This window comes from Sorex fumeus, unplaced genomic scaffold, assembly GCF_029834395.1.
Source record: "Sorex fumeus unplaced genomic scaffold, SorFum_2.1 ptg000143l, whole genome shotgun sequence".
Lineage (NCBI taxonomy): Eukaryota > Metazoa > Chordata > Mammalia > Eulipotyphla > Soricidae > Sorex > Sorex fumeus.
The window spans coordinates 2,351,965-2,362,791 of NW_026606200.1; the positions used below are offsets into that span (position 1 = coordinate 2,351,965).

Consider the following 10,827-nt stretch of genomic DNA (forward strand, 5'->3'; position numbering starts at 1 on the left):
TGTAAACACTGGAATACTATTCGCCACAAAGAAGGATGAAATATGCATTTTGCTGCCACTAAAACAGAACTGGAAAACCTCACGTTTAGTGAAGTAAATTAGAAGAAGGGCAAATATCAACTGATTTCACTTATCTGTGTTATATAAAACAGACAAGAGAATACAAGGTATCAAAGGGGGAATACCTAGATTACCCTGAACCCTAGATATAGAATGAGGACAGGGAGAAAAGAAATCAGTGGGGAGTGAAGAAGAGAAAGACGGCAAGTAACAAGGGCAGAGGTGGGGTCTCAGGCACATTGGTCTGAGGTGGGATATATTTACATATACTTAAACCACAGAACCAACGACTCTGTAAGCATGAGACTCAAACTACAACAGCCAAACTTAAAATGTGCCTGGTAAGGAGGCACACTGGGGGACGGGAGGAAACCTGGGGTGGGAATTAGTGGACAGGGGTTGGCACTGGTGGTGGGAACCAGTGGTGAGACATTGTAGGACTGAAATTCTATGATGAACAACTTTTGTAAATCATAGTGTCTTAATAAAAAAGCTAGGAAATTAGCAGATATTTTCACAGTTTTATCTACAACTTTAACCGGAAGACATGAGAAAGAGTAATTAAATAGATTTATGCAGAAATAACCATCACAGTTAAATACTTATTTTATTTATATTAAATATGCATTTATGTTTCTTAAAAAATATGTGTCTCTGGTTAAATATTTGTTAAGGGTTGTAATGCAATAGGACGTTAAGTCCATTTCAGTAATTTGGCCACTATTGCTATTATGAAAATAAGAGACACAAAGTAGGTAGACATAAATCCATTTTACTCTGAGTCCCTATATCTAAAGAAAGTGTATGCTCTTTGTATGATGCTTCTCTTACACTTAAGACTTTGTTAATTCTTGTTTTTCTTTGTTTTTTGAGCCACACTCAGCTGTGCTCAAGGCTTACTTCTAGCTCTCAGGGATCACTTTCGATGGGGACGAGTAGAACCTTCTGTGGTGCCAAGAATCAAACCTGGGTCTACCATGAGACTCAGAGTTTGTTAACTCTTATTAGCATAGAGTCATTGTATTTTGGGGAAATAAGGAAGTAGTAATGCTACATTTGGGGGTAAAATGTTGTGGTGATGGGGGAGTCACTTTCAAGATGGCAGAGCAAAATGAATTGACCCAAGTGACATGTGATCACCAAACCTTTGGAAGGACTTGAAAGTGTAGTTTGGGAAGTCTTAGAAATTTCTGGACATGGAGTACCAGTAGAAATGAGAAAACAAAATCAATGCTTATATATGTATATATGGGATTTGTGTACAAGGAAATCCACAAAGGTTTCAGAAACCTTGGTTATTGACCTATATCAGTAAAAATAATTTAAACATGACTTAAACATAATTTATATCAGCTCCTAATGAAGTAATCCAAGTTTTTTCATCTGGCACAAGGGCTGACAATGTGGCTCAAACCTTCCAGGAGAGGAAAGAGAGATATTATGAAAGATATCCCTTAGCTAGCTCTAAAATTTTCTTAAACGTTACCCGGAAAAGTAAATTTTCACATCTACAGTGAAAAAGTAAGGCATATATATATGACCTAAGAACAAGTAGTGTCATTTTCCAAAAACCTGAAATAATCACACAGCTTCCAGTCTTGCAATATGAGAGAACAGAAAAGTTTATTATAACAATAAAGAAATTCAGTTAAGTCTGGCAATAGTGTACAGATAAATGCTCAAGCAGTAATAACCAGGGTGTGGGGTGCTGGAGGTGGGGTGGTAACAGAATCACATCCAAAAGAGACTGCAAGCTATTAAGCAAATTGATAATGTAGAGGTTAGTCACCAAGTTTCTACAGAATACACATAATAAACTTCTGCACTGCTCTCTTGCTATTGACCTCACCCCTCCCCCTGTCTCTTTCCTCCAGTCACATTTACTTTTCCTGGCATTTGAGTTTAGAAGTGTTTTGAGAGGTCACTTTCTAGAAAGATCTTTGTTTAGAATGGGTAATAATAAGGAACAATTGGAGAAGTTCTACAACTGTGAATAAAATAAACCTACGGTCATCTACAGTGAATTCATCTACAGTAGGAACATCTCCATTTCTAAGATCACCTAATTCAGAGACGTCATCATTTCAAAGATCCATTTGGGAAGGTCATCACTGAGGTGCCAAAGGCAAAAGCAAATAAGGGCAAGACTGGGGGTGGTGGAATAAGTGTCTAAAGGAGAAATTTTATAAGTGTTAAAAAGACAAATCCTGGGTCACCTTGGTTGGCTCTCTACATGGTCTTTCTCTACGTTTCGGAGAAAGAAGTCACAAGGTGGAGATGATGAATACAAATCTAGAATATGTCTGCCCCCTGCCTCATACATTGGTCTCTTGCCAAGTGCCCACAGTCAACTGGTTGACTCCGTAGTCCTAAGATCATCAGTAAAAAGAGAGTGCACTGCCTTTGAGCGAGTGAGTCATATGGAGCAGGCAGTCAGGGAATGTGCAAGAAACAGAGACAGATTTTCATTTTGTTTTGTCTTTAAACACTTGTGTAAGAACTAAGGAAGTTAGTTTAAGTAACTCTGTGAGGAATTCAATGATCTTATACGTATTTTTCTCCACTTGTTCTCTAGCATTTTCTTGCTTCATAGCATACACAGACTCCCTTTCTACCAAAGCTACCTCCATTTTCTCCCAGCTCGCTTGCTTTTCTAGATTATCCTCCAGATTTCTCATTTTCTTTCTATACTCCTCTCTTATCTGGGCTTTCTCTTTCTCCAGTTCTTCTCTGTAATGTTCTTGTATCATGTGGGTTTGTTTTTGAATTTCCCGCTCAACCAATTGATAATACTTATTAGTGTAGCATGTTCCCTTATTCTCTGTCATCACCTGCTCAACCAGAGTGACCAACTGTGCCCTCTGGGCCTCCTGCTCAGCTCCTGTTGCCCTGTTGTTGAACAGACAATAGCCATTGCCCAGTTTAGCTATCAGTTCTTGAAGGACTGGAGCGTTCTCTAAGTACTCTGAGAAATCTAGGTTACCCAACTCATCTTTCCAGGTGAATAAGAGAATCATGTGTCTCAGAGCTCTATCATCAAACATTTCCAGGATCTTCTCTGTGGCCATCTGCTCCTCTTTGGTGTAACATTTCAGTGGGACCACCAGGATCAGAGCATGAGGACCTGGGGAAGTCAGCAGGAGGCAGCGAGCAATCTCCTTCTTGGTGATGGCATCAGGTACCTCAGTATCGAAAATGCCAGGAGTATCCACAACAACAATTTTTCTCTCCTTCCAATTCAGGCTCCCTTTTTCGCAGGACTTGGTGATGGATTTTGCTGAAGTACTTGAATGAAACACAGTCCTTCCCAGGATGCTGTTTCCTGTTGCACTTTTTCCTGCTCCGGTCTTACCCAGTAAGACAAGTCTCAGTTCTGGATATCCAGGACCTTTGTTTCCAATTCCTGCGGAAACAATAACCACAGGGTTAGGATGGTTTCCAAGTTTCCATTGCTGGTGTCCTTCTCTTTGTCCACTAGGTGGCTTTCCCGGAGTGCTCACTGCTCTCATCAGAAGTCTGTGGGAGCACTGTGGGCCCGATGTTCTTCTTAGGGAATCTGGGGAACCACAAGTAGTTTTGGGGATCCCTTGAACTGTTTTTTCCTTCTGACCTTTTGTAATTAATTATTTCACCAAGCAGGAAAGATAATGATTTAAGAAGAAAATGTGAGCTGTTCTTATAGCTCTTCTCAGGAGACCCAGTAGGAAGTAACATAAGATCTGAATGACATCCCAGTTGGAGATTCAACCCGTCCCGAACAATTGCTGACTCTGAACTCAAGAATCACTCCTGGCATTGCTCGGGGGACCATATGGGATGCCGGGGATTGAACCCGGCTTAGCCGCATGCAAGGCAAATGCCCTACCTGATGTATTATCATTCCGGTCTAGATACCTTTTATTTTTGATTGAATCACGGTGAGATACAGTTACAAAACTTTCATGTTCAGTCACATAATGATCGAACATCCATCCCTCCACCAGTGAACATTTTCCACCACCAATATCCCCAATATCCCCCCTCATCGCTATCCCAACCTTCCACCTGCCTCTATGGCAGACAATTTCCCCCTTACTGTCTCTCTACTTTTGGGCATTATGGTTTGCAATATAGATACTGAGAGGCTATAGATATCATTCTTTTTTTTCCCTTTATTTTATTTTATTTTTTTTACAGTTGTAAATTTACAATTTTTTGTGCTTTGGTTTCAATTATACAATGATCAGATACCCATCCCTCCACCAGATATCATTCTTAAGTCCATCCACCCTGTCTCAGGACATTACTGACACCATTATCAAGTGCATTTTGTCATTCAGAGATATAGTCACTATTACTCAGCATCTTAGACTAATACGGTGGTACTATCCTTCATATTTTTCTTTCTCTTCCCTTCCAAATCCAGTTTCTCAGCAATTCTCTTGCCTCTGTCTACAAATCTGTTCACTTATCTCACTTTTAAGATGGTCACTAAGGCACAGCTTTCAGCATCACCCATGCCTCAGTATCTCCTAATTGTTCTCTCTGTTTCCATTTTGTCCTTCTAGTCTACTCTGTAAATCCACTTTTTTTTTCTTTTTTGGGTCACACTCAGTAATGTATAGGAGTTACTCCTGGATCTGCACTTAGGAATTACTCCTGATAGTGCTGGGGGACCTTATGGAATGCTGGGAATTGAACCCTGGTTGGCCATGTGCAAGGCAAATGCCCTATCCGCTGTGCTATCACTCCAGCCCATGTAAATTCATTTTTGAAACACATCAAACTGAAGAGAATCTCTGGCATCCACTGAAACAGTGGTCAAGCCTTACTGCTTACATACTTGCTGCTGAAATATTTACTAACACAGACATAAGAAGAAGCATTTCTAATTCACATCTGACAACAAAAGTATTTGGAGGAGCAAAGCAAATTTCTAAGAGATGAGAACACTGTAGACAGAATGGCTTATGTTACTGAGGTGAACATGGTTGGGTGTTCAGATCATTATTTGTTAGATCATCTTGTTGGTTACCCCACCTGGGACAACTCTGAGATTAATGATTGCCATTAGAAAGGGGGCAAAAACAGCCACCTCCTAACTGTCACAACTTGCTGATGTCCAGAGCATTTGTATTACATTCTGTATGATCGATTGCAGATAAGATCTCAATTCATCCCACTATGTACACAGGATGAAGATGATCCCAATCTTCACAGTGGACTTGTAGCTCCTTCCCTCAAGATTCTGAGTCTATTTCTCCAACCCATGAATCTGGTAGGCCGGCTGATTGCGAAACTAAAGAGGCTGAGACTCCAGAACTGCTTATATTCGGTGCCTTGCCTGTACCCGCTCTCCAGAACTCTCAACTGCCCTTTGATGAGATCTGAACTGATCTACTGGAGGATGAGGGATACAAGGCCCAGCCATACCTGCCCCCTGGGCTGCTCAGGAGCCTGCTGACTACCAAGAACACTGTGAGTCATCCAGGTTTGTTCAGACTGAAACATAAGTTAGCTACAGATGAATGGGTGATACTGAGATTAGACACATGGGTCTGAACCCACATCAAAAATTGAGAGACAACGGAATCCTTGATGTTTAAGCTCTACACCACGGGGTGGCTGAAGTGATATAATGAAAGCCTGTGGATAGGGGCATATGTCTATGGATATATAGATTTCGTCAGTCAGTTGGATTGGTTGGTTATAGTGAAGTTTCCAGGAGCATGGAAACAAGGGACTTGCATGAGGAATCCATGATTCCCAGGTAGTCCTCCCGACTGGAAGAAGAACAGACAACAAGACTGATTGTTCTGGTGACTACACAGCAGAGAAAACAGGAAACAAGACATTTATTTCCTCCAGGATCAGTCTGAGTATTGGAACTGCTCTTCCTGGCAGAAATGAGCAGAAGGAGGAGAAAACATAAAGGGTCAGAGAAATGGGAAAGCAGAGCCCATGAAGAAAGAAATAGATTGGGTAGGAAATACTTCGCTTTTGCTCAGGTGGTGACTGGCTGGAGAAACAGGTCTCTGTCATCTCTTCATGTCAGTCCTGATCTGGGGACCCCGTTGTCCCTCTTACCGTGGGTGGTCCAGGGATTGCAGAGGTACTGTGCTTCCATGGTGGTCAGAATTCCTGTAGATATGGAGATATAATCAGGTCATTTTAGATTAGTGGACATAACTGAACACTTCCCCACTCAGTAAGTTCTTTTCCCATAAACTTTCTGTTTCAATTTTCACATCTCCTTTCTGACACTCTTTCTGTTTCAATTTTCACATCTCCTTTCTGACACTCTTCCGATTCCTGTTTTCTGCCTCAGTTTCAGACCGTTCCATTTTCTTTGCACAAAGAAGTTCTACAAGTGCTTCCTTGACTCTAAATTCTGAATCTTCACCCCGTTCTAGTCAATGGAGTAAAGACGCTATCCTAGACACTTGAAACCCCAACTATTTGTACCCCGTATATCTTTTTTTTTCCACTTGGAAATGTCATGGGAATTTCCAATAGAATTCAGCAAAACTGCACTCCTTGATCTGCAGCCCCACCTGCACTGATCCATCATCTCATTTCAGTGAATGGTCTCATCAGGGCTAGTGCCTCCTGGGAAATCTTGGGTCATCCCCAGTTCTTTCCTCATTTTCTCATTGTTCATCTCCAAATTCTTTTGACTGACTCTACAAAGTTCACAGAATTACATATTCTTTTTAATTTTAATATTGTTACATGAAATGAAAACAGATCCCTAATTACTTCAGTTTAAGTCTCTCTTTCTCTCCTATAATCAAATGCTTTGTTCTGTTCTTGATTTGGAACCCTACCCAGTGGTGCTCAGGGCTTACTCCTCACTCTGTGTGCAGGGATCACTCCTGGGGGCTGATGAGGGGACCATATATGATGCCAACTATGAAATCCAGCTCTGTTATGTGCAAGGTTGTACTCTCCCTGGCCCAGAATCAGATGCTTTGAAGAAATTGGGAAAATTGCTGGGGGAAGTAGACACTGGTGATAGGTTTGGTGTTGGAATATTGTATGCCTCAAACTTAACTATAAATAATTTTATAAATCATGGTGACTTAACAAAAAAATTTAAAAAAAACAACAAAACTTTGATTTTTTTCTAACTGAAGCTTCCCAATAGTTTTTTCTTTCCATAAAGTGATAAACATCAATGAGATGGTTCATAAGATGATGCTTGAGCAGTTTCTCTCTATCCAAAAGGGTTCCCCAATGTTGTGTGAAAGCTCCTTGCTCTTCCTGCTATCTGGACTTTGTAGCACTCTTTCCTCTCCCTAGAGCACTCCCAGTCTATGCCACAGCCCGCTCTGTCCCTGCTCCTGAGAAGTTTGGGTCTCAGGGCTCTGACTCTCACTGCTCCTGAGAGACTTTCTCCAGATGATCCCCAGTACCACCACCTCGACCAACATTAGCGTTGATGCTCCACTTGCTGTTTGCCCTAATAACTCTCCCGGGGTTTCTCATAGAAACCATTTTACATCAGGTGTGATCTGATATTTCACTGGTGCCTCCAGAAGACTTTGAGATCTTATGATGGTAGGACCATCTGTGCCTCGTATTTTTATTTTTATACAATCACAGTACTGGACAAAGAGATGTGCAAGTGATTTCTTTTTTTTCTTTCTAATTTTAAGTTTTTTTTTTTAATTAGTGAAACACCATGAGGTACAGTTGTAGACTTACGAACTTTCGTGCTTGGGTTTCAGTTATACAATGATCAAGTACCCATCCCTCCACCAGGGCCCATTCTTCATCACCAATGAACCCCATAGCCCTCCCGCTCACCCCCATTTTCCCCACCCCGCCCCACCTCTATAACAGGGCATTCCCTTTTGTTCTCTCTTTCCTTTAGGGTGTTGTGGTTTGCAATAGAGGTATTGAGTGGCCATCGTGTTCGGTCTATAGTCTACTTTCAGCATGCGTTTCGCATCCCAAGTGAGTCCTCCAAACACCCTTTACTTGGTGTTCCCTTCTTTATCTGAGCAGCACAAGTGATTTCTAAATAAACAAGTTGACTAAAAAAAAAAGGGGGGGGGGCTGGAGCAATAGCACAGTGGGTAGGACATTTGCCTTGTACGCGGCTCACTGGCCGACTCAAGTTCAATTCCTCTGCCCCTCTTGGAGAGCCCGGCAAGCTACCAGAGTATCTCGCCCACATAGCAAAGCCTGGCAAGCTACCCGTGATGTATTCAATATGCCAAATACAGTAATAAGTCTCACAATGTTACTGGGCCCACTCAAGCAAATCGATGAACAATGGGAGGACAGTGACAGTGACAATGACAGTGACTGAAAAAAAAAATCTTGATTTTTGCTTCCTCTCAGACTGATCTTTCTATCCTGCTCTCATCTGTGAAATAATCTTTCTTGTTAAATAATACATGTTATAAAAACTTGGTAGTATGTTTTAATGTTTCTACAAAGGTTTTGATAGTTTAAGACCTCTTACATGCAGAAACTTTTCCAGAACAGACTGAAGATGCTGATTGCATAGGAAAAACTCAATAGAAAACCACCAAGTACAAATCTTCAGCACTGAGAAAGAGGGGCGATTCTTTGAAAGGGAAGTTATTTATTCATCTTTTAAGCGTAGGTAGTAGGAAACAGAGTTTTGTTAACTGGGAAGAAAAAACATCAAGAATTTTTATGAATCAGTTTAGGTTCAGTGATAATGGTAGCACTGTAGCACTGTCCTCTCATTGTTCATCGATCTGCTTGAGTGGGCACCAGTAACATCCCACAACAAACTGAGACTTGTTGTTACTGTTTTTGGCATATTGAATACGTCACGGGTAGCTTGCCAGGCTTTGCTGTGTGGGTGAGATATTCTCAGTAGCTTGCCAGACTCTCCGAGAGGGGTGGAGGAATCGAACCCGGGTTGGCCATGTTGGCCGCGTGCCAGGCAAACACCTTACCAGCTGTGCAGTGATTGGTATTAAGAGAGGGCTGCCCCATCAGAAAATGGGGGGGAGGGGGAAGAGATGAGCAAAATCTTCCTCAAAGAAGAGATATACATGGCTAAAATGTATATAAAAATTATGATGCATCATATATCTTCAGGGAAATGCAAATCAAAACAATAACATGCCACCTCATACCAGTGAGACTGGTACACAACACAGATTAAAAGCAACCAGTGGAGGCTGGAGCAATAGCACAGCGGGTAGGGCGTTTGCCTTGTACGTGGCCTACCCAGGTTCGTATTCCCAGCATCCCATATGGTCCCCCCAGCACTGCCAGGAGTAATTCCTGAGTGCAGAGCCAGGAGTAAACCCTGTGCATTGCTGGGTGTGACCCAAAAAGCAAAACAGAACAAAACAAAACAAAACAAAACAAAAAAACCCCAAAACCCAAAAAACACACAATCAGTGTTGGCAGGGATGTGGGGAAAGAGGAACCGCAGGTGGGAATGTTGATTGGTCCAGCCCTTTTGGAAAACAATATGGCTATGTCTAAAACACTAGCTCTATGCTGATCCCACTCTCAAACTGACACCCTCTCCTCCTCCCAGTGGACTCTCTGGTCAGCGGTTTTACCTCTGGACCATTTACCCTGACCCAGAGGAGAAACTAAGGACTGCACTTCTAGGGATGTTCGCATGTCTAAGCTCCCTTTCTGCAATCTTAAGAATAAGCACCCGTTGGCTCCCAGTTTCCCCTGAACCTCAGAGTCCCACTGGGAGGAATTTCACTCTTCTTGCCTCCCAAAGGTTCCCTCTCCTGACCTTTGTGTGACTTGGGACATGCCCCGTTGTGTGTCTCGGATTCCGTAGAGTAAACTCCCCACCAGCTCCCAACACAATTCATTCTGTTAGCTCACGACTGGCCCTGGAAGATTCACATTTAATTGGAACTCCCCAAGAGGCGAAAGAAATAATTTATTTGAATAAATATCCTTTGAGAGGTTATTCCTGAAGGAGGCATTTGTTTGTAATGAACAGTTTTGAAAATAGTTCACAGTCCGAAATCAGCACAAACAGGAAACAAGAAACAATGAGAGATACATTTTGAGAATAAATTTTTCCCCCCAGTTTTAGATAGACTCGGGAGCAGTCCCTCCTTCATCAATTACATGCAGGCACCCTCGTTTCCAACTCACAAATAACACATAACCCTTACCTGGAATATCTGGGTCCAGCTCCCTTCTTGAATTCTAAAGTCAGGGTATTGAGAAGGAAGTGGAGGAGAGAGGAAGTGAGGGGAGGAACTGTCGGTCGCTGCTCAGGAAGAGGCCTGGCGCTGATTCAATCATTTAGCAAACTTGAGGTCCCTGTCAGCTGCTGGGCTACGCAGCATATGAAGAGTGGCCTGACTCAAAACTGGCGTAGTTCTTCTTTCAGTCTCTCAAGCAGCGCTCAGGGGGCCCAGGTGCCATTATTGAGAAAACTGGGATGTATATTTCACACCTCCGGCCTCAATATGCAGTGTTGGGGGTGCCCAGGGATAAGCAGGACACAACTGGCATTTTTTCCCTTTTATATAACCATTTTTGTTGAGCTACTGGGATTTACATACTGTGACTCATACGTTTTTGTACATACATCATTCCGATACTACAGCCATTACTGAGACAGATGAGATGCAGCAGGGGGCTGAGTTGAGGGAGTCAGGCATGAAGGGGGTGTTGAGGAACAATAGAGCCAAATATCCAAGCCACACGGTCAGCAGCACTGAAGTGAAGAGACCCAAACTTTAACAAACGAATTTAGTAAGGTGCCTGTTAGGCGTGGGAGGGAGCCTGGGAACACTGGTGGAGGGACGTTGA

At 42.3% G+C, this 10,827-nt stretch overlaps 1 protein-coding gene across 1 annotated transcript; it reads right to left on the bottom strand.

The window, feature by feature from the left end:
* Nucleotides 1-1,664: 1,664 nt before the first annotated feature.
* On the bottom strand, nucleotides 1,665-10,284 carry LOC130016041 (GTPase IMAP family member 4-like). The gene is made up of 3 exons (XM_056106794.1): nucleotides 10,182-10,284; nucleotides 6,127-6,180; nucleotides 1,665-3,463 (listed from the first exon to the last, which is right to left on the bottom strand). The coding sequence occupies exons 2-3, from the start codon at nucleotides 6,164-6,166 to the stop codon at nucleotides 2,526-2,528; spliced, it is 978 nt and encodes a 325-aa protein (XP_055962769.1). The 5' UTR covers nucleotides 6,167-6,180; nucleotides 10,182-10,284; the 3' UTR covers nucleotides 1,665-2,525.
* Nucleotides 10,285-10,827: the final 543 nt, after the last annotated feature.